This window comes from Thermothelomyces heterothallicus, assembly GCF_042370625.1.
Source record: "Thermothelomyces heterothallicus CBS 202.75 unplaced genomic scaffold P884_scaffold_2, whole genome shotgun sequence".
Taxonomy (NCBI): domain Eukaryota; kingdom Fungi; phylum Ascomycota; class Sordariomycetes; order Sordariales; family Chaetomiaceae; genus Thermothelomyces; species Thermothelomyces heterothallicus.
The window spans coordinates 710177-733471 of NW_027192563.1; the positions used below are offsets into that span (position 1 = coordinate 710177).

General features: G+C 55.8%; 5 protein-coding genes across 5 annotated transcripts; 4 read left to right on the forward strand and 1 right to left on the reverse strand.

Moving 5' to 3' along the window:
- Positions 1-2827: 2827 nt before the first annotated feature.
- On the forward strand, positions 2828-7904 carry P884DRAFT_192118 (RNA dependent RNA polymerase-domain-containing protein; the record flags this gene model as incomplete). Its single annotated transcript, XM_069437647.1, has 3 exons — positions 2828-5921; positions 5986-7274; positions 7797-7904. The coding sequence occupies 3 exons, from the start codon at positions 2828-2830 to the stop codon at positions 7902-7904; spliced, it is 4491 nt and encodes a 1496-aa protein (XP_069301050.1).
- Positions 7905-8008: 104 nt separating this feature from the next.
- On the reverse strand, positions 8009-10242 carry P884DRAFT_282390 (uncharacterized protein). The gene is made up of 5 exons (XM_069443596.1): positions 9538-10242; positions 9356-9432; positions 9043-9154; positions 8789-8906; positions 8009-8404 (listed from the first exon to the last, which is right to left on the reverse strand). Exons 1-5 carry the CDS (start codon positions 9909-9911, stop codon positions 8336-8338), a joined length of 750 nt encoding a protein of 249 aa, XP_069301051.1. The 5' UTR covers positions 9912-10242; the 3' UTR covers positions 8009-8335.
- A 581-nt stretch (positions 10243-10823) lies between these two features.
- Positions 10824-11246, forward strand: P884DRAFT_172212 (uncharacterized protein; the record flags this gene model as incomplete). The annotated part of the gene is made up of 1 exon (XM_069437312.1): positions 10824-11246. A coding segment is annotated over one exon (423 nt), but the record flags the coding sequence as incomplete, so codon positions are not given.
- Positions 11247-11989: 743 nt separating this feature from the next.
- On the forward strand, positions 11990-12370 carry P884DRAFT_274737 (uncharacterized protein; the record flags this gene model as incomplete). Its single annotated transcript, XM_069442764.1, has 2 exons — positions 11990-12074; positions 12165-12370. The coding sequence occupies 2 exons, from the start codon at positions 11990-11992 to the stop codon at positions 12368-12370; spliced, it is 291 nt and encodes a 96-aa protein (XP_069301053.1).
- A 4673-nt stretch (positions 12371-17043) lies between these two features.
- On the forward strand, positions 17044-20941 carry P884DRAFT_216478 (uncharacterized protein; the record flags this gene model as incomplete). The annotated part of the gene is made up of 2 exons (XM_069439312.1): positions 17044-17498; positions 17565-20941. 2 exons carry the CDS (start codon positions 17044-17046, stop codon positions 20464-20466), a joined length of 3357 nt encoding a protein of 1118 aa, XP_069301054.1. The 3' UTR covers positions 20467-20941.
- Between the last annotated feature and the right edge of the window lie 2354 nt (positions 20942-23295).

The following is a 23295-nucleotide window of genomic DNA, read 5'->3' on the forward strand; positions in this document are numbered from 1 at the left end:
TCGGCGTTTGAAACCAGCATCCCAGATTTCCTGGAATCCTCTGACAAAGTCTGCCCGGGTAAACGTAAGATCGCCGTTTCGAACTACCTGCCGGAGACGTCGTTAATATGCTTCCTTAAGATGGCGAAAGACTCCTACATCCATTGGCTAGATGAAGTGTGTTGAATGGGGAGGGAGGAAGATGATGATAATGTCGAACGAGAGGCAGTATTCGTAAAGTTCAAGGTTGTGATGTCCTGTAAAGTTGTCCAGGATAAGCAGTCGGTATATACGTTCTTCTAATGGTGTAGACATACGGACCGAATCTTCAGGGGCAATGTCGTCTGGGTTGACAAAGTGTATACCGAGAGCAGGACTGTAGTTGCAATAGTCATAACCAAACCATTCCTCGAAGCTTATACCACGTCGCTAGAACTTGGTATAGACGGCAAAGGAGTGTTTGTTGAAATGTCGTATCTAATCCATCGTAATCTTAGCGTTGTTGAATGCTGTCTCTGACTTATGGAATCGTATCTCCTCATCAAGACCTTCGACATCCTAATCTTCTAATGGCCACTGTTTGAAGATACAGAATACTGGGATAGTATCGCCAATAGCGTTTCTAGCGCCAATTATACTCATCGACTCTCGGTTATAAAGGTCTGGAATCTCTGGCTAATAAAATATTATAGTTAGTATTCCAAACTGACACTTATTCCAAACTGACACTTAGAAAAGAGGAAGATACTAACCTTCTTCTTCTTGTCCGTTTTGACTGTCAAGATCTCAAACCGCCCATTTAACAGTGCAAGCATACATCCAGTCTCGTCTGCGTTCCAACAGCCAGATGCAGTAATCTTGAAGCTTTCGATGGTGTCCTCGAGCTTGTTAAAGAACATCTCTAGTTCTTCTACCTGCTGCTCGGCCGAGAGTCGGTTTGCTTCGACTGGTTTGAAGAATGTCGGCTGAAACCATAGATGATCCTGTTTCCAACGCGACCACCAGTGCTTGTTGACAGGAGGGCAGGGAGGATCGCGACGTGCCCGTAAACGGTTGGCAGCATCCTGGAGAAGATCTTTGGCAGCGAGAGAACCAGATTCGATGAGCCAGTACGCGTATCCTTCGAGGGCGGAATCTTCGTCGTTTCGAAGCGACCGAGGTCTTCCAACTGCGTTGCTACTGGTGGCTGGAAGTCCAGTATCCTTCAAAGACTTCAAGTGCCGGCCAACCTGGGTCTTTCCAGTCTTGAATAGCTGAGCCGCGTGCCGAATACTGGGTTGCTTTCTATGGGGTAAACGGCTGGTTCGGTGGCGAGCTTGAGCGGCAAGGAGCCATTTGGCGGCCCGTATACTAGCCGGTTCCTGGATTTGGTCAGTCAGAGGCATCGTATACAGGAGAGTAGGTTCAACTGGGCTTGTGGCAGTGGTTGTGTCTTCGAGTATAGGGAGTTGGCTGGTAAAATTGGACACGGATTTGGACGCGTACCTGTCCGGCTATATTGGCATGTCCGGGGGTTTTGGCCCCACCTGTCGGGAGACAGGTGGTAGTCCTGAACTAATTAGTCAGCAACTAACCACCGGGTAATTACCAGGAGACTCGATACAGGCTTCTAACGAGTTCAAGAGCTTACCTTTCCTTAGCATTCGTACAAGACGCTACTTACGCTACGCTTCATTCACCGCTCCGTGGCGCAAATCTTCCACACTGTAAGACTTAAACTGTTGCTCAAGAGATCGGGAAGAGGTGGAGGTTTGGTGGGAGAAGAGCTGCTCCTTCCTGCCATCGCAAACGGAATGGAATTTACACTAGCAGTGGCTTGCCTCACAGTTCCTGCTGATTCATATGCCGTGAAGCAGGCAATACCGACAAATTCTCACCTCTCGGGCAAAGCAATTGAAATTTAGCCCAAGCAGATCTTTGGATTCCCACACGCGCAAACACGCCAGTGGAGTTGTCTGCTTGAGGCACCCCAAACACTCTCGACTTGATGATGGTGTCAGTGTTAGCAAAAGTGACCCAAACATCTAAGAACTGAGGTACTGCCATAATTTGCGCCCTCTCGTCGTCCTGTTGCAGGTAGCAGTCGCTAACTTCCCCCAAGCCCTAGTCGATCCCGGTCACGGAATCAGATAGAGAGTAGCAGTTGCACCTTGTTGCCAGCCTTCAGCCTCCCTACGTTCAACACGAACGTGTTTGCGACGTCAACCAGCAGTTGTAGTTGACCGGTTGCCAACGCACTCAACGGAAACACACCAAACTCGCCGTGGTTGGAGCTCATCTCCAATCCACGGTCTAAAAGCTGCTCAGGCCCGAACCCCCAACCCCCAGCCCCCAGCTCCCAACCCCTCCAACTTTCAGCTGCCCGCTCTTCAATTGGACTTCCTGTTTCTTTATCTCCGACAGAAACTCTCCTTTCCCATCTTTCACGCCTGCTACCTATCTTGCACTCCTGCCTCTCGCGTCGGCGCCGTCCTTCACTCTCTCTCATCCATTCCTTATATGGTGGATTTTGGCGAGGATGAGAGGAGCTCAAGCCGGGACGGCTCTGCTCTTCTTCCATCTTACCGAGTTCGCAAACTTTGTACCCGGCGTGCAGAGTCTCTCTTGCCAGTAGTTGGCCTAGATTAGGCCATCCTACTTTCTCGTGGCTTGCTTTCTTTTGCGTTTCTGGCTTGTGCCGCCGGGCCCAGATTTGCACCTCTTCTCTTTCTTCATAGCAGATCCAGCTGAACCTTTCGATTTCCCTACGTTTTGCACACTCTCCTGAAGGCAGGATCCACCGGTGTAGGACGCTGCGGCACGCGTTTGCACGTGGCGTCTTCCCAACCGATCCGAGCCAGAAGATACAATGACGAACCCTCTGGATGGGGACTTCCAGCACCTTCTCCTGCAAGGTGCACATAACGGGCGCGTCAAGGTGCAGCAACAGAGAGCAGCGGCAGGCGCCTCAATTTCTAGCATTAAACACCCTCGGCAGAGACACCGCGAACAAGGACCCCTCCGTCGACGACCAGGACCGGTAGCAGGGCAATTCAGGAACACCCAGAATGGCTCCGTCACCGCAACCCCCTCGCCGGGTCCGCGCCCACTGTCATCATCCCAGCCAACAGTGATGCTCCCTTTGGCCTGGAGCTCCAGAAAGAGCGCCACCATGGTCATCAAACCCATACCCACAACTGTGAGCCCGTGGGACGTCAGCAAGTTCTTCGCTAAGTTCGGAAATGTCGTGTGGGTTGAACTCGACAGCCAATCGAGGAGCAATTACCGGTCCGCAAAGATCCGCTTCGAACCTCCGCCCACTGATCTTGGTTTCTTCCAAGAAGGGAGATGCAGGCATAACCTCGGCGGGGCTTGGTCGTGGGCTCAAGTCGAGTTTGTCACGCCGCATCGCAAAGAGCCCACCCTGACAACGCCGCTCGGAAACACCTGCCCTGCCTCGATGAGCCTTAAGCTCCAGAGACTGACCTTTGGTCTCCTAACTCGGCCGACAATCTTCATGTCAAAAAGGGACATTACTCCATTGAGTAGCAATCTGGAACTGAAACTGACCGCAGATTTCCGCCGGCAGATGCTGACTATTCATTTCCCCTACCTCATCAGCGGGGAGAGGCAATATTACCGCCTCGACATGAAGTTTGGTATCATTCAAGGGATCCACAGAAGCGCTACCGGGAGTGGTTGCTCTGGTCTCTCCATACGCCTCAAAGACGCCCCCTTGGCTCGAAAGAAACAGACTAACCTGAGTGGGACGGCTTGGACGGACCGTCTGGTCTGGGGTGAGGACGAGCTTTGGCATCGGGCCGTTGAGATCAAGCCTGACTCACAGGGCCCCCCTACTCAGCCGATGTCTCTCGACGAGGAAGCAGAGCCAATCGACATTGGCCGCTGGACAACCTACTTGCTTGACCTGGAAAAGCCGGCTGAAGAGCAATGGCTGATAATCGAAGCGTATCTCCATGAGTGGAACATTACCACAGACGTCGATGTGAAGTTCGCGCAGATTCCATCGAGGGACCCAGAGCTCTGGGACATGCTGTCCGATCCGCATTTAGGAGCGTTGACCAACCTGTCCTGGAGCAACGATCTCGCCCTTCTTTCGCCCTCGACACACATTGCTCTGCCGTTCGACGTCAGATATCAGCTCGAAGTCTGTGTCTCCCGCGGGATTTTGAGCGAGTATAACATTGGGCGCGAGTGGCTCGAAAAACTCTCCTCCTTCTCAGGCCCTGCTAACTGGGGTGCTGCTAGTCGTGCGCGGTTGATTCTGGAGTACGCGGCAGATCAAGGGCGCCCAATACATGACCCCCTAGAGCTGTTCAAAGACCATGGCGCCATGACCTACTATCCTGCGACCCTCCACATTCCCGACTACTGTGCCTTGATCCGTCGGGCGATTGTTACGCCGACTAGGATGTACTTCAGCACACCCACCGTGGAGACAAGCAACCGCGTCGTTCGCCGTTACCAACACATTCAGGACCACTTTCTCCGCGTCCAGTTTACCGATGAGCTGTTAGACGGGAGAATCAGGGCTTGCGAGGTCGACCGAGACGATGAGCTTTATGCTCGGGTCTGTCGCGTCATGACCCAGGGAATACGGATGGGCAAGTGGCACTGGAAGTTTCTTGCCTTTGGAAACTCACAGATTCGAGAATCCTCTGCCTTCTTCTTTTGCGAGCCCGAAGATGGTTCTGTTACCTGTGACTCCATACGACAATGGATGGGTAATTTTGATCACATTACCTCGGTCGCCAAACTCGCTGCTCGGCTCGGACAGTGCTTCTCGACCACTCGCCTTCTGCATTGCATCTCGTCTCCTCGCATTGCCATAATCCCCGACATTGAGTCAGAGAACGGGTTCTGCTTCACGGATGGCATTGGAAAGATATCTCTCCCTCTGGCCTGTCTTGTGGCCGAAGACTGGAAACTTGACAGACCGCCGTCAGCAGTTCAGTTCCGGATGGGTGGCTGTAAGGGAGTCCTGGTACAATGGCCTAATGTCAAGGGCACCGAGATTCACATTCGGCCATCTCAGGAGAAGTTTTGTGCCGAGTACAACGGCCTGGAGATCATCCGGTGTTCTCAGTTTTCCTGCGCGACCTTGAATCGGCAGACCATCCTGATCCTCTCGTGCTTGGGAGTTCCGGATGAAGTCTTTATCGACATGATGGCGTCGCAGATTGCCAACTTCGACGCTGCTATGACGGACAAGGACACGGCCGTCGAGCTCCTCGACAACTATGTGGATGAAAATCTGACCACAACCACCATCGCCTCCATGCTCCGCAACGGTTTCATGCACACGCGCGAGCCCTTTGTCCGCACTGTTCTCCAACTCTGGAGATCTTGGTCAATCAAGGCCCTCAAGGAGAAAGCGAGACTTGTCGTGGAGCAGGGTGCTTTCGTCCTGGGTTGTGTGGATGAGACCGGGACACTCAGGGGCTATTCCCGGGCAACCGAGGGTCAAAGTAATGTCTCAAGAGATCAGCTGCCTCAGATATTTCTTCAGGTTCCTGACAGAGATCATCGGCATGCGTACAAGGTCGTCACTGGTCTCTGCGTTGTAGGGCGCAATCCGTCACTGCACCCTGGCGACATCCGCGTCGTGGAAGCAGTGGACGTGCCCCAGCTACGCCATCTTCGGGACGTAGTTGTTTTCCCACTGCGAGGGGATAGGGACGTCCCAAGCATGTGCTCAGGGGGTGATTTGGATGGAGACGACTTCTTCGTCATCTGGGATCCCAGACTGCTCCCAGCAGAATGGGGCCATCCTCCCATGAACTATAGCGCGCCGCAACCACCTATCGAATCGCGAGCTTCACTTGCCAAGAGCCTGGCATTCTTTTTTGTTTTGTTTATGAAGAATGACAGGCTGCCCTTGATCGCACATGCTCACCTCGCCACGGCCGATTACGAGCTTGAAGGCGCGAAACACTGGAAGTGTTAGTCGCTGTCCGTTTTTCACCTTGGATAATGGTTGGGCTGCTAATCATACATTTTATACAGGTCTTCAGCTTGCCGAGCTACATTCGACAGCAGTTGACTACGTCAAGACTGGCGTTCCTGCCCAGTGGAACAAGAAGCTCGACCCGCGTCGATATCCTCACTTTATGGAGAAGAGGAGCAGGTCATATCACTCCACCAGTGTGCTCGGGAAGCTCTACGACATGGTCGAGAAAGAAGTATTCGACAGTAAGGACAACTACACGCTGCCATTCGACGACCGCATTCTCGGGCGATATACTCTGGGCAATCATTTGCTCAAGGAGGCCAGGAAGATAAAGGGCCAATACGACATCGCCATGCGTAGGATTATGGGACAGCTTGAGATCAGGACTGAATTCGAGGTCTGGACGACATTTGTCATGTCCAAGCCCCGAGTAGGAACCGACTACAAGGTTCAGGAGAGGGTTGGCCGCGAGGCAGCTGGCCTCAAGAAGCAGTTTCGCGATCTGTGCCTCGGAGTGGTGGAGGAGCATAGTTTTGACAAACTGGAATTTATTGCCGGAATGTACCGGGTTACTTGGGAGGAGACAAAGATTGCTCTTTACGAGGCTCGCCACCCGCATGTGCTTCCCAACGGGACAGTGGGTTTGCGTCGCGTCTCAGCTCGCTCGATGCCGCTGCTCAGCTTCCCGTGGCTGTTTCCGGCCGAGCTCGGCAAGATCGCACTAGACGCCGAGAATCAACTTCATCAGCAAGAGCTTGGGGTCACCCCGTCAGCAGCAAAGCCGACACCCGGAGCAGGCAAGGTGGTGCAGCTGCAGGAAGAGGTTGACTTGGCCGATATGGAGTGTACCAGAACGAGCGACGGCCAGTTAATCCACCGAGGGGAGGTCCTCCACCTGCTTCGTCACAACGATGATGATGATGACGACAACGGGCATTACTGGATCGACGATGCAGTTGGCGTCGACTCCTCGACGGAATCCACCTCGGGGAGCGCGTCAAAGGGAGAGCAGGAGACACGAAGTGAATTTCCCACGCTCCTGGAGCTGGACATTGGTTTGGATGATGCTAATTCTTTTACGCGGGAAACGGCATGTAGCAATGCAGAGGAGCTCGCGGCGTTGGACATCAGAGGTGCTAATGCCGCGAGCCCGAGCATCCTAGACCTCTTAACATCAGACACAGATTCCGCACCTGACTCCTCTCCATGTCTTACTCCGGTCAAGCCTTTCGACCCCCAGCAGCAGCAAACTACAGCAACAACAACAACAACAACAACAAAAACAGCAGCAGCAGCAGCAGAAGCAGGAGGAGGAATAACAACGACCACAACATCAACGACGCAAGTAGCCCGGCCCGCGGCCGAAGCTGTCGCCGCAGCCAACCCTACCACCGTCGTTCTTCAAAGCAAGGACGGAACCGAAGAAGCACACAGCAGCGGCAATCAGAGTGCGGAGCTTGACTCCGTCGTCTCGGACGCAGCACTCACAAGCAACAGCAACGGCAGCTGGGACCCTATCACTAATAGCATGCCCGCTCCGGCATCGGAGACTGAGGGGACGACGGACAGGGAGGAGGAGGAGTGGGAACCGGTACAATACAAGAGCTTCTCTGTTCGTGGCGGCCTGTTCTCAATGACGGGGACGCTCAGCTCGGCTGAGGTGTGGGGCGGCGGCGAGAGTGCTAGGGGGGTTGGTGGTGATGACGGGACCGATGGGAGGGGTAAGGGGTGGCGGGACGCCGCTTGCAGTCACGACAGGGGCGGTGTCCATAGCCAGGGTCAGAGCCAGGGCCGGACCGACCCCGCGCCGTGTGATGACCCAATTGCTCCTACCGAGCGGGAGGGGGGCGGCGGGGTGATAATAGAGGTGGAGAGGGTCGAAGAAGGGTCGGATGCAGAGGTGGAGTATGAAGAAGACCTTGTCGAGGTTGAAGGCGAGACAGTCCTGAACAAGGCCGCAGGCATGTTCATCTGATCGGGTCCAGCCCAGCAGGTGAGCGTGGACGGATTGGCTTGGAGCCGTGGAGGGCTGACGAGACGTCATTGGGTTCGGTTCGAACGCCGCTGGTTAAGCTCTGGGCGTGAGGTTGCAGTGGCGTCTCGGAACGGGCTTGGGCGATTGCTGTAGATTGCGTACTATCTCGGGGTATGATGGCTCTGGCGCCAAATCCTTATTTGCGATGGCTCGAGCTCGTAGCAAGCGGTGCAGCATGACTCTCTCTCTCTCTCTCTCTCCCGACTCTTGAGCCAGCTCCAGAATCGATGGGCTACCCTTGTTCCGTGCTTACCCAGACATCGCAGGGAATGCCCGTGTCCCCGGGCCCTATTGACCCTCGCTAGAGTATCTTTTTCATGTCACGTCCTTCGCAGGCGGCCCATGTGGCTGCGGGGAGATTTGCAGTCACCTCACCTCTTGACGCACAAATCCGTCCTGATGACCCATTTCTCCCCGGCCGTCACCTCCCTGCCTTCGTGCTACGGGCATAGTGTCAGATCAGCTTGGCCGCGTCCAAAATTCAACCCAACCCCCTCCCGGCAACGGATTGCACGGAATCGAATGGCCCCGGGCAGGACGCCATGTCCGTTTGTCGTCCGCTGCCGCGCGGAGCGGACATCCACTCTTGCGGACGTGCCAAAGTACTCACACACAAGTAAAGTGGAGCGAACGGACCGACGGGGAGGGTTTCTGTTTTTTTTTTTTTTTTTTTTTTTTTTTTTTTTTTTTTTTTTTTTTTTTTTTTGGGGGGGGGGGGGGGGGGGGGGGGGGGGGGGGGGGAGGGGGCGCCGCGAGAAAGAGGGGAGATGATTTGGTAGTGTGGGTAGGTAGATAGGTAGGTAGGTAGGTAGGTAGGTACTCACCAACATGCAGTCATTGCCGTGCTTGTGCAGCAGCAGCATGCCGGTCTCGAGGCTGACGGCAATCTCCTCCTTGGCCGAGTGCCGGTCGTGCGGGTAGAAAACGGTTTCGCCGCCGATGCTATAAAACCCCGCACATGGGACGTACATACGTCGTGACGTCCCCACCCAATCTGGTCAGATCAACTCGTTCGTTGGTAGGGTGCAGGATGGGCAGGCCCGGGGAGGGAGAGAGGGAGGGGAGGATTCGGGCTTACCAGCCTTCGGCGGAGGAGGTCAGGTAGAGGAGCAGAGTCCAGGTGGTCTTGGCCGGGACGGCCTGCTGGCCTGGCCCCTTGGACGGGAGGGTGACGTTGTTGGAGTCGTCGTCTGGAAGGTGATGGCGTCCTCGAGGGTCGAGGTTAGTTCGGGAGTAGACATTACATATTCGGTAAGGGGAAGGGTGGGAGAGGGGGTTTGGGGGAACGAGAGGTAAAACATCACGCTTGTACATGTGCGTGAACCGGGGGGGGGGGTGTGGGATGTGGGATGTAGGTGGCAGAAGAAAGAACGGGGATCGAGGATACTTGCAGTGCGCGTCAAAGAACTGGCCGGCGCTGTACCGGTAGATCCTAATGTTTGGGTTGAGGCCGACGACTTCCCCTCCCCTTTGGTTTCCACCCCGTGGCGTTAGCAGGGCCCCTCTGTGCTAGAGAGGTAATGGCGCCCCTATTCCGGCCGCGGGCGGAGGTCAGGGCAGGGAATCAACACACCACAAGTGGGAGATATCCGGGCTGGCGAGGGCATCTTTCAGCCCTGTCTCGGTCCATAACCGGTCGGCAAACCGGGCATCGTCGACCTGGAAGCGGTCGTTGACTCTCACGGCCTCGCCCCGCTTGGGCTTCCCCGGGGTCGTGACGAGCGGCAGTTCTCGGAGGAAGGAGACGTAATCCCTGCAGAGAGAGCGCGGGAAGAAGGACCGCAGGACAATGACTTTGCCCTCGACGAGCGACTCGAGGGTGAGGTCGACGACGGGGAGCGGAGGTTTAAAGGGGGGCCAGCTGTGTTTTGCAGTTCTCGTGGTGGTGGTGGTGGTGGTGGAGGAGGGAGGCTGCGCGTGTGCCTTGGAGCGCTTGTCTTTGGCCATGGCTCGGATTGTAGACTCTGTGGCGATTGGAGAGGGAGTAAAAGCCGGAGATCTTGTGCGTCGACTCTACGAAGAATCGGCTTCCAATCAATGCCTTTCCGTTGATGGCCTTGGCAAAAGAGAGGCTCTCGATTGTTGATTTGTATGATCTTGACCGAGATTTTTGGCGTGTATTGCGTAGAGACCTTTTGAAGTGATCATGCCAGATTAATATTAGATATGATGCACCATCGACAGGGACGAACCTAGCTCATCCTTCTTCCCTTTTCAAAAAGGCCATAACGAAGCCGCATAACTCATACACTACATGTGAGAGCGGCGGGACCTAAATTCCAACCCAAGAAGTGAAGTGCAGGTGGAGAGAGAGAGAGAGAGAGAGAGAGAGAGAGAGCGGGGCTGAATGGCCGAGATCGACCCCTGGTTTGCCAAGGCGCTTCGTTAGCGTAGACCCACCCACAGGGGACTGCAACTGTGGTCCTGGTTGGCAAGGGCTTTCCAGTTTCGGCTGGCCACCACTGCTGGGCCTTTTGTGAGCCGGTATCCGTAAATTTTCCTGGAAGGAGCTTCGACGGTCGCGAGGATAAGCGACCGACGGGGAGAAAAAGACGAGGCGGCTCGTCAAGGATTGTCTGCTTTTTATATTTTATTCCATATTCTCTCACCCTCGGCATGGGCATCCTCTCATTTTTGCTTGGCTCCCTCGCTGGGGTGAACACGGGGGGCAAGAACAACAGCAACAACAACAACAACATCAACAGCAACAACAATAAGTCGCTAACAACGGCTCCAATGACAAGCCCCACCGCAGCAGTTGCACCGTCATCATCATCACCCCCCCCACCACCATCACCATCACCACCACCACCATCAGCACAATCCGCGACGCCCCAGCAGGACGAGCCGCCCCGTCCGATGGATTACTACAACCACTACTTCTCGGGCCGCTCCCTCCGGCAACTCTCCCTCTTCCTCGGGGGAGCGGGCTTGTTCTACCTCTCCGTCATGGTGTCGCGCCGCGCCGTGGCGCGCCACCGCCTCGCGTCGCGGCTCAAGTTCTACGAGCCCAACAACCTGGCCACCGGCTGGGGCCTCCTCAAGGACGAAGAGCTGCTCCGCGCCATGCCCCGGCACAAGGACCCGCTGGTGGCGCTCGAGGCGCTCAACCTGGCCACGCTCAACACCGTGGCCTTCGCCGTCATGGCCGCCGGCGGCGTGTCGTGGGCGCTCGACATCTCGAACCTGGACGACCTCAAGAGGTACGCCCGTAGGAGCGCCGTCCAGTTCCGGGGAGAGAGGGACGAGGCGGCGGAGCGGGAGGTGGCCGAGTGGCTGATGAAGACCTTTGGGATCGAGGAGAAAAAGGGGTCGGGAGGGAAGGACGAGGGCGGGCGGCAGGGCGGCGGCGGCGGCGGTGGCGGTGGCGGGAATGGGGCAGAAGGGGACGGAAAGAGGGTGCCATGACTGGGCTGCGTGTCGTGGCCGGCCGGCCCGGCCGGCGCTGCGGAGGCGGCTGATGATGGGATCCGCCGGGGACGAATCTCGCTAGGTCGGTTACGCAGCACTACTACGGGGGCTGGTAGCTGTGCTTCGATGTCTGGGCGTTGGGGGAACGCATGTGATGATACGGTGGTTCTCATCGAGAGACCGATTGTATGACCATCTGTACGATATACGGCAGCTGCGTTCGCCGGCTTACTTGACGGAACACGCAGCACTGTATTCTACACAGCATCTGGTGTTGCAGGACCAGCTTGGCTCCGTTTTGTGTGCTAGTTGCCGCGAATTGGTACGGTGCAGAGGGCGTCACGGGAACACTTGACCATGTAATACGGAGCAACTCGGAATCAAAGTTGGAACTACTCCGTACTTGTAGAACCGTGTCTGGTCCGTGAAAAGCCGGTCCTTGCTCCACCGGCCAGCGGCTCCGCTCCCGCAGCGCATCCGGGCATGCAGCCCCGCTTCGACGCCCTATTATGCCTCGTCAACCCATCCCGGACCCAGATCCGCCGAAACAGCCTCGGCTTATCCTACTCGCGAGACGCACAGCAAAGGAGTGCTCAAGAGACGTCCCACCTAAAATGAAGTCCCAAAGAGAAGTTGAGGCCGAGGTCCGCTCCTGGGGCTTCTCCCACGTCTTCACCTGGACCGACGGTCCGAATGCACGTAAGTGTGGGAGTGAGAAAGGGAGGCCTTATCTCCACGCGAACACGCAAGAGAGTGTGCTGACGGGGCATATCATTCCCGACATAAAAGACTACCCGCCCCATTCACACGCTGGGCTCACGACACATGTCATCCTTCGCGGCCAGCTCACCATTGCATACCCCGAGGACGAGGACCCGGAACAGAGGAGCAGGAAGACCACTTACGGCGTCGGAGACCGCATCGACGTAGAGGCTGGCCGTGTGCACGAGGTGTGGATGGGCGCCGAGGGCTGTACGTATGTGATTGGGGAATAAATCAACTCAACCCACCGGACCCATCCATCCATCCATCCATCCATCCGATCACGAGGGAAGGAACGGACTGTGAGCACCAATACGAGCATGTATGTTTCCTGTTCGCGATTTCTCGTCAGCCCATCATCTCTCCACCTGGGGAAGGCCAACCCAGAATCGGAAGTGAGCAGAACGGAAGCGGGAGTCGAACGCCGAATTCTAGATCACCAACCAAGAATATACTACTTCGTTGTGGACTCGGAACTCGACCAAGAGAGAACTCAACCCCCGCCTCGGCCGTGCCACGCCGCGCGGCACTCCTCCTCCGGCAGCGCAGTGAGACGGAGCCTAAGAGAGGGATCTAATGCGGATACGGAAAGCACGGCGGGACATGACACTGGCATTGCACAACCAGGCCGAGAGAAGGAAAGAGATTTCCCGGAGACCCAATATTCGCAAACCCAACCAGGGCCCTCTCGGCAGTCCTTCCCCCCCTTTTTTATTATTTAAACTTTGTCAGTTTGTAAAGGGCTACAGGGTTAATTGCCTCTCCGTTTTACGACGTAGGACTGTCGTAGGCTGAATGATGATAGTCAGGCAACGAAATAAGCGATTTGGACAAGGGGGGAAATAAACTAAAGTGGAAAGGAAAGAAGGATAAAAGCTGGCGCGGGGTTTGGTTAGTTACCTCGTCGGTTGACTGTGTCAGCTGTCAATTCAATGCTTGTCTAGGCAGAGGCAGAAAGGTAATTACGGTTCTCACCTTCTCTGCTCTTCACTGCCTTAGTGTGACCCATGCACACACACGCGCGGGCATACTTGGCGGACTGCCAATGTCGTCAATGGTATGAACGGAATATCCCCCCCGCCCCCTCCCCCCCCCAAAAAAACAAACAACACTCCATATATGCACGTATCTTAGCTACGGAGTACATACAAGCCCAGGCCTCCGCAGGAGGAGGTTACGTAGCAAACAAATGGGCACGAAATGACTTATATCAGCGCTTCCGCATTCGGCAGGCCAGGACGGCCATGGCGGCTGCCTGCTCTGGTTTCCATTGTCTCATAACATATTTGCCGCCGTCTGATCCATGCGGTTTTCGCCTTGCCCCGCCAATCAGGCGAGGCAAGACCAACCTTAAGTGACGGTATATTGTCTGGTTACATTTTTCAGGAGTCAAAAGGGAATTAGCTAAAATAATAAAGCCGGAAAGAATTCGAGAAAAACAGAGCGAGTAAACAAAAAAAATAGACTTCAATTGACATGAAGAGTAAGCAGGCTCGTATAGACTGATGCGCCTTGTCCTCCATCGTCCATCAAAGTACTATTCGATGATGTCAGGATGTTGAGGCTGGGTGAGCCGGCGACTCCGGCACAAACAAACATTGTCGGCTACTGTCGGTGGAGCAAGCGCCAATGCACCGGGCAACCTTTCAAAGCTCATCAAACGTGGGGATTGTCTCTTATGGTGGAGTCTGCGAAAGCTTATTACAAGTACGGTCTCGTGTCGGAGACCCCCCCCTCAATGCCTTGCAGCTTTTTGGGACTTGACGATCAATTAGCAGGATATCTTTCGCCACCTCGTCCGCAAGAACGCGTTGGGCAGGACGTGGTAGACGCCAACTTCCACATCCGCCTTCTATTCTCTCCTCGGCCTGGCCAAGCGGCCCCGTGGCTGCAAACATGCGCGGAGCTGGACCCCCTCCCCCTACCTACCCTCTCCGGATCGATCGATCATCAACCTATCCGGGGGCCCTGACCGTTGTTGTTGTTATCGTTGTTGTTGTTTTTCGTCCGTGCGTCTCACGCATCGCAACCGGGCCTTTCCTGCCACCCTGAACCGTGCCTGTAGTACCGCACGTTCCGTGCTCCGTACCATACAAGCAATTGCGTGGCCTGAAGTCGCGGGCTGTACGGATTAAGCAGGGCGCCCTGCCCGACATCCAAGACCGGAACGAACGTTGGCTGAGTTCAGGCCCTGCCCCTCTGCAAATCTTGTCCTGCCGCGTTAGGCTTCAGTGTAGTGACTGTATGTACAACAGTGTGTACATGGAGAAGTGGCAGCAGCTCACCTGCAACTTTCTCAAAGCTCACCTGTGTGGGGGAAAACGTTGTCGCACGTCAAGACTCTTGAATTGATGCTGCTGGAACTGGCACCGGACCGAGTGGGGCTCTTTCTCGCTCGGCTACCGGGGCATCTCTGGCCGCTGTCGGCCAGTTTTCCGAATCCTACCAGAGAGCCTTGGTACGGAGATGTGCGCACATGACCTTTGTTGTTGAAGGGAACACACAAGCAGGAAAGCTTGCTTGTCAGTTGTTGACAGACTCCTCATCGCCTCTGCAGCGATGACGTCGTGCACTTTTTTCCCCGAGTCCTCCAAGGAACACAGTATGTCCCCCCCTGGCAGCGTCGCATTCTTGCATGGGACCCTGGCCAGACGCCTGCCACGCCGTGTTAACGCGGCTCGCTCCCGTGGGGAACAAGGGGGCACGCTGTTTGGTACACAAGCTTCAGAGGGGCCAACCGCAACTCCACAATCTTTGTGAGGCTGTTGGGGATGCATTCACAGCAGCCGTCAACCTACGGATTACTATGGTATGATGGGTAAGTTTGACCCCCTGCCTGGGTACCGACAGGGGGTCCATACAGAGGGCCCACACACACCACTCTCCTGTTTGCCTGCCAGAATCAAGATAACAAATATTACATTAAACTACTATACAATTTACTAGTATTTGATATGCATTCCATCTGCATCGATTACAGCCTGGCAACGCCGAGGCATTGAGTCAAGGAGTTCTTTACAATAGTACTCCGGTAGTTCGTTCCATGCCTCCAAGACATATCTTCGTAGTTGTTCGTACCCAGGATTATCCTCCAAGCCATACTTATCCTGAATCCAATCCTTCATCCAGTTCCAACAGGATTCAATAGGATTCAAATCAGGAGAGTATGGCGGCCAGTCGAGAACCCGAATTCCTCTTTCCTCTAAGTCCTTCCGCGTTTCGAGAGCTGCAATCTCGGATGGACCTTTCTTAGCATCATAGTAAAGAGTATAAATACGGAGCTTATCCTCGTTGGTAAGATGTTTTGTATGGGGGGAGTCTGCATTGCGTGGCATCTTTGGATTTCCGAGAAGTCTGTAGAAGAATTTTGTTAGGCCAATTGCTAGGAAAAATAGGTAGGAGTGACCTGAGAGGATTATCGGTGAGACCCCTGTCGGTACCTGGACAGGGGGTGAAACTTTGGCTCGCTACCACAGTACACACCACGTGCTGACTAACGTAGAATGTGGGATGGCATGGCCGATGGGCAATGGAACTCATATTGGCGATTGATGGTTGCACACACGATAGTTACTCCGTTGCAGCGCAGCGCGGAGCAGGGGGTTGCCGGAACTTAATTGAAACAGCGGCAACCCCCGGCCTCAGGCTGAACTCCCCAGCATCTGAAACACCTTTGACCGGAAAACGGGACTTTGCACGCTACCGTCATTTTGTCCTTCGTTAGAGGGTGAGTGCTGCTTGGTGCTATTACTGAGCGTACAGTGATATTATCAAGTGCTCCTTGATGGAAACGGTGCCCGTCATAGCCCAGACCGGTTCGCGGCGTGCAGGTAGCGTAGACCATATGCCGTAGTGTGGAAACGCCGTCCTTGTTTTCGTCCGGGTCCCCTCCACAGCGAGCAATCAGGACTGCCGGAGAGAAATCTTGTCGGGACGCGGTAACCCCCGTCGGAAGTTGTAGCCGATGCAAGAGTGTTCTTGCAGCTCCCGCAGAAAAGAAGACTCTCAGTACACTACCTAGTTATTGGGACCCGTTCGCCTCGGCGTGCTAAGCGCATTCGGCACAGCGCAAGCGGTGACATGATTTGAGCTGGCAATAACGTTGCTGGCCCGGCGGGAAAACCGAACGATGGCGGCTGAGGATTAAAATTGAATCAAATCTCCTAAGATGGCGCTAACCGTTTCAGGAAGCGTTCGCACTTGCCGCATCCGGGTCTTACACCATTCCCCTTGTCCTTGCAACTTCCCCAATAGAGTAAGCTCTTGCCTAGTGTACATACATACCAAGAGCCCCCGTGCTACCGGCAAGTGCTTACCCGTGTGCTTCTGATGTCACGGCCGCCCCAAGACTGGAATTGAGGAGTGACTGTTCCAGGCTTAGAACTCTCGCACGTCATCAACTTTATTTTTCTTGTTGCGCTGGCATCCTTGCGTACCAACCTCCGGTCTCTTGGAGGGCTGCGGCAACGTCTCAGATCCGAGTGTTTGCTATATCCGCGAGTCCATGGCGGCCTAGTGTAGGAGGTTGTGATGAAACAATAGGAAACGTCAATTGGGCTGCGCGGGCCTGGTCTTGCTGGGGTTTCCTTTTGGCATCTTTCGAGATTGAAATTATTGAGATCCCTGTTCACCATCATTACTCCATACCGCCCCTCCTCCTCCTCCCCTTGTTCAATCGGTCCCCACTCCCCAGTTGTTCATCTCTAGGTCCTCCGGCGACAGCCGTGTCGTGACTTAACTACTCGCTTCCCACCGCAACATCTCCATACATGAAGCATCTCTCTGCCCATCGCTAGCCACGGCCCGGATCTCTCCCCCCCCCCCCCCCCCCAAAAAAAAAAAAAAGCCTGCGGCATGGACCAGCAATAACCGCATAGCAGACACCCCACCGCCTGCCCACTCCATCATGGGCAATGCTCAGTCCACTGACGGGCCCCGGAGAACAACCCAGCGGCTGTCGAAGCCGAGGACGGGCAATCATGCGACACCCGGCCTGTTGAGTCCGGGCGTTTTCTCCTCTAGTCGCTCCCGCCGCCTCTCCAATGCTCAGCTGCCGGGTCCCCAAGAGCCATCCCCGACAGTCAGCTCGACGCCCACAACGTCGTCCGCTCCCGAGGTGGCTGCTGGCGGTTCCGGCTCACACATCGACAATATCTCGCCCTTCTTCCCTCCGGCACCGGCCTCGCAGGAAGAGTTGAAGCGAAGGAGCCTGTTCCGCTCCAGGTCAACCCGGGGTGACAATACTGCCCGGCAAAACCACAACGGCGGCCCGGGCTCGCAGCCTGTGAACAGGATGAGCAGGGCTAGTTCCATGACATACGAGTCTGCAGGGGCGTGTTATGGGCAGGCGGAGTTTGAGACGTAGGTGGTGAGGCTCTGTTCAGCATCGCAAGATCTCCTGTCGCTGACCATCAGGTGCATCTACAGCCGGCCAGCCCAATCCGACCGCCGCACGTCGGTGAACTACAATCTCACCTCGTACGAGGCAAAACGACTGTTGAACCTGGCAGAGGAGCCGCATCTTGAGAGAGCAGCGGCCATGTCAGACAATATGATTGCAGTCACGGAACCCACATGGAATCCATGCAATCAGGGAAACAACCCCAGCTCTCCAATCACTCGCACCAGCTCGGACGTCTCGCTGTACATGCCGGTTAGGAGACGATCTATAACACAGACCCCCGGTGTGGCCACTCGGTCCACTTTGGCCCACGATATTCCCCCCGTACCGCGAGTGAGCGTTCGCCATAGCCTTCCTGCGACACCGCGTTTGTCACGTCAGCAGTCAGTCAAGTCATACAGGAATGGTGCTATGCCGACAGAGCAGTGGATGGCCGAGTCTGAGTCCGCGCCGCGCGTGGCGACGCCTTGCGAGGACGACTATCTGTCAATCGGCGCTTTCAAGCTCGGGTCGCTACGCATTACCAATGGTTTCCCGAGCCCCGTCACTCCGGACGTTGATGAAAACGGTGATGAGAATGACGGCAGCGAAACCCAAACCCGTCCTGCGGCTGTGCAGGAGGGGTATTTTGCGAAACCGCAGAACTCGGAGACCCACATCACTCCTGGTGCAGCGACTCATTCCGAGATAAGCCATAGTCCGTCCTCGGCGCCAACAACTGAAGAGCGACCCGCAAGCCAGGAGCTCCATACGACATCTAAGACTATCGCGCTGGACGATCAGCTGTTCAATGAGGATGCGCAGCCAGAGTACTCCTCTGTCGAGGTCTTGGACGTTCGCCCGGATCCAAATGCGAAGCCACCGCATGCGCAACTTGCGCGCAGTACCGACTCCAGTGTAAAAGGGGCTGACAGCGGCTTCGTAAGCGCGGGGAGGCCGTCTTCTGAAGGTTGCTGCAAACTTCTGGCCAAAGCGGATTCTGGGTACAGTTCTAATGTGTCCCTCCGCTCATTTCAAGCCAAAGCGCAGGGTGTTGAGAATCAGCCGAACGCCTCCCCGTTGGAGAAACGGTTCTCACGACCATCGAACAAGAGGGCTGAAGACCAAGTTGGCTCGAAAACTCAGGACTCTCCCGGCCGGCTTGATGTGCTCCGTCCTACAAGTCTTGAAATCGAGGCCGCTCCGCCACCCGTGCCCCCAAAAAATATCGCTCGGCCCTCGTTCGATTCTCGGCCCCGGCTTGACAGTACTACAAAAAGCGTCCCAGCTCACGACTTAAGCGGGGGAGAGAGGTCGAAAACGCCCAACAACACAGTCAAGTATGTGCCAAAACCTACCGTCACCGTCCTCCCCGACAGTGAATGGCCAATGCCGCTTGGACCTGAAGCGCGGGGGCCAGAAAGCGTCAGCTCATCTGCCTCTGGCAAGCTGAGCTCTCCGCGGAGCATCACTGGCGGGGTTCAGAAACCCGGCCGGCTACAGCGGTTGTTGGGCGGGGCCCGTCGAGCCACCATCAGTACGCCCGCGGTTGGCACCCTGCACGCTTTCGAACATGACTGCATTCCGCCTGTACCCAGGGAGGCCGAGCAGAAGCTACGAGGACGGCCATCCCGCGTCCACTCGACACCGAAGAGGCCGGCACCTCGGTCACGCCCTAGCTTGGATACATTGAAGACGATTTTTAGCGTGGGAAGCATCGAAGCAAGTCTGGACGCCGTCAACACAATGCAGGCTAAACCCGCCGCATCCGGTTCGGAGAACAAGGAAGGTGCCTGGAAACAGGGCTTGCAGTCCGTTCCGGCTTCCCTCGCCAACATCGCGGGACACGTTATCCCGAAGAGGACGAGAGTTGGGAAATCCGTTCTTGTCGGTCAGGGGGAAACGGCGCAAGATTGGCAAGGAAGCAAAATCGGAAGCAAGAATGTTACCCGCGGCGACCTGCCCCGGGTGGGCATCAGTGCACCCGTCTCTCCCCCGAAGTCGGAGTCGGGGAAGAGGACTATGAGCCTCACGTTCGAGGGCGAGCAGGCGATGGCGCCGAGCCGCCGTACGTTTGACGCTAACTCTACCCGCCCTCCTCCTCCGGGCCTTCCCTCCCCAGCGCTCCCCAGTCCAATCGCCAAGGCGATGTCAGCCGAGAGTAACAAGAGCGCGCCAGAGACTGCCCACTCAATCAGGAGGCCACAGATACTTCGCGTGCCTCCCAGTCTCAGCCGGAAAGCGAGTCGCGAGAGCCTCCAGAGTAATTCGGCTTCCCATCCATCTCTTGCGAGGCAAACTAGCATGAGCAGCATCCGAAGCTACCACTCGAGCCGAGTTAGTGTAGGATACGGCTCTACATACTCGAGGACGCAGAGTCTGGTGTCCATGGACCCCCGCAGGTTTCGGTCATTCCGGCAATACAGTCTTGAAACATCCCCCTATAATTCACCCACTAGGGAGGTTCATGGCAACTTCGCCCGCGGTACCTCCCAGTCGCTCGCAGGCAATGAGAGTCGGCGCAACTCCATCTCCTCGGTCCGAAGCGAAGGTGTCTACCGGCTAGCGGATGTCCACGGATGGCACATCCAGGTGCCGCAGCCGCCGTTACGACACCGGACAAGCTTTGAAGGATATCATGGCTATCAGCACCGGTACCCTCAACATGGATATCCTCCATCCATGTCCAACGGCTACACAGCACCCGCCAAGACGGGTTACGATCCCCGCAGCAGAGGACAGCTTACTGCCGCCGCTACTTGGAGCCGAAGTCGGTTCGATGCCGCTGCAGGACAGTGGTACCAGGGCCAGAACCCGCAGTTTCATCCGCGGGGTCATTCCCGGAGCCGCAGCATGGGAAGTCGGGCCGGTCAGGGCCCGAATCCGCCATACCGCGTGCTACACAGTTACAACTCTCCTGCATACCGCCACGCGCCGATCTGGGGCTAGATACAGCAGCGTCGAGATTGTTAGCTCGGCATGTCTCGACGAGGTCGGCTTGACAACGTTGTCAGCATCCCTCCCATTACCGTTCTGATCTCGCACTTGTTTTCATCATCAGCAACAATTTCTCGGGTGTTATCACAGCCCTATTCACACCTGCCAACCACGGCCATTTTCTTAACGTTCAATACCCCGCCGAGCCGAGGGGCCGGTAGCAGAAACTCTTTTGACATTCTCTTCGCGATAGCCTCGCGGCCCTAGTGCGGCGGGGCGCAGCTGGCCAGGGGCCGGTTACCGAGTCATAGGATTGCACATCAATACCATCGACGACAGCACTATACTGTCATTTCTTTTGTCTGTTTACGCCGAGTGGGGCGGATCATCAAGATGGTGATACCAAACATTGCTGATACCCCGGGAGAATCAGGATTGGATTTTTTTGGGTCATGTAATGGCTATGGACTATAAAGATACTATGGAGAACTGTAAATGTACAGTAAACAATTGTTCTGTCAAAGTCCATCTTTGGTGGGGCGAGAATGATGTGATTGAGAACACGGCTGTGGACGATACTGCTAAGCTTCAGCCGCGAACAAGATCTTCCAGGAAAGTCTCCAGACCTTCCGGTACCCCGATGCTCTCGAGCGAATCAAATACAACCGAGATTGATTCTGTGACCCCTAATCACTAGTGCCACGTCTGACAGACATATCTGGCGGTCGGAACTTCCTTGCGGTTACAGCGTCTTGCCGGGGGCACCCAAGGTAGGGCGGGGGACCTTTCCCTATGTATACGTACGGGCCTCCCGGGTTGCCGTCTCACATCATCGCTGCCCGTCGAAACGATTCGTTGCCCGTGTTGTATCTAGACTTCGGCATGTCCGTGGCCGCTGTTACCGCGTTGAGCCTACTGCTACGGGGTTCGGGCCCGCCGTCGGCGCCCGCCAATCCAACCATCAGGAAGCCAGCGCGCTGCAGATCGATCCTGGGTTGGTTTGACATCCGGCGCGCAACAGCTCTGAAAACCGTGGAGGGAAGTCCGGCGTAGGTAAAAGGCGACAGAAGACCGCTGAGTACGGAGTAGTTAAAGTACGGAACTACTCCGTGCTCCGTCGGTACAGTACATACATACATACCTACGCCGTACCTAGTAAGTCGGTTTCCGGATCTGGGGGGTTCAGCTGGCATTCCGCACTCCCGTATGTACGTACTCTGTATGAAACGGGCTGTGCCGCCGGTGTGGCGGTGAAGTGACGGTCGTGCAGAAGGCCATCTACCTCGCTCCATGGTGTAATCCGTAGTGCATGTACGGACACACCTACATTCATTCATCCATTCAGCACTACACGGGCCAAGGCGTGATGCGAGCGCGGTTGCGGCCGTTGATTGGGCGCCTCCGCTCAGTGCCCGACGACGAGCTGCCGACTAGTAGTTTGCGCCAAGCTCGCTTGCTCCCCAGGCTGCCACTTTCGAGAGCTGGTCCATTCGGCTTGGTGGTAGTTAGTGGAACCAGATCCCCTCGTGCATGCCACCACTGGCGCGCCTACCCCGGCAGCAGTCAGAGTGTGATTCTGTAGGGAGACCCTAAATCCATTGGCTCTGTATTGATGCATGTATGTACAAGGCGCTTGACCTGAAAATTAGGGCGAATCGGGAGAGGCTGTGTGGTGGACTGGGCCCACCAGGGCTCCAGCCCTACCGAGGTTGCAGCCACCCACATCTTCCTGCAGGTTGGCTCTGGACGCCTCCGTCCTTCTTCCTCAAGAACCATCGCCAACTACGTAGCAGAGATACGAAGATCGTCAGTTCTATCCGCGCATCCACCTGCAAGAGGCTGCAATCGTGCGTTTGCGAAAGGGTGATTCTTTCAAGAGATTCGTGGTTTCCGCCGCACAGCCACTCTGCCGGCCACTGCCTTCATCAACGCCTGCCGGTAGTGAAGGAAGGTTCCACCGGTCGGTCTGCGGTAGGGCTGATGGCGGCTGCAAGTTGAGACGGCCGAGAACTGGAGAAGCAAGGGAACAGGCCCCACTTCGCTGCATGCACAGCCCTGTCTGCACCTACCCAACAATACTAACTATGTATACATCGAGACTAACCTATGCAAGTACGGAATCCTCCCTACTGTGTACTGCGCATAGTCGAGTAGTATAGATGTACCCTATATAAGGCACCTCCCTCATACTCGGCAGGCAAGACTTTGGTGGGGCCTTGCCCGTGCCTCGCCGCAACCACCGACTTGCAAAACCTCACGACCTGAGATGAACGGACTATGATGGGATGGAAAGGGCTTCCCGGCCCCCACCTCCACGCGGCCGCAATCTCTTTCGTTTGGAGATAACAGGCCAGGATTTCCCAACTTCGTCTGGTCTGATTTGAGCGACAAAAAATAGAGTTAGTTCTGCCACTGAACCCCACGAAGTGCGAAGTAGTTCGTAGTTACCGCCCCTCCTTGTCCCCCCCCGGTTCTCGAGGGGCTCCAGTGCATGCCGTCGAACCACAGCCCCGGGCCGTTGGCCGCCTCGGGGCCAGTTAATTGGCCAGCCACCCGCTAGCGACGGGATGGGGTCCCACAGCAGCTGCTGAACCCATTTCTCGCCGCTGCTGACATCCCTGTCAGACCGCTGGGGTGCATTTCAAAGACTCGTGTCTGCTCCCACCATTAACTATCCCGGTTCTCAGAGTTTCTGCTTCCTTTTTTTTTTTGACTGTCTGCTGCTTTGCTCCAGTACCTCAATTCTCTCCTTCGTGTTCTGCGCTAGATACTACACGCGGTCAGCCGTCCTTACCGACGACAGACTGCACGCCCGACGAGGTCCAATGTCCTGACAGGCAC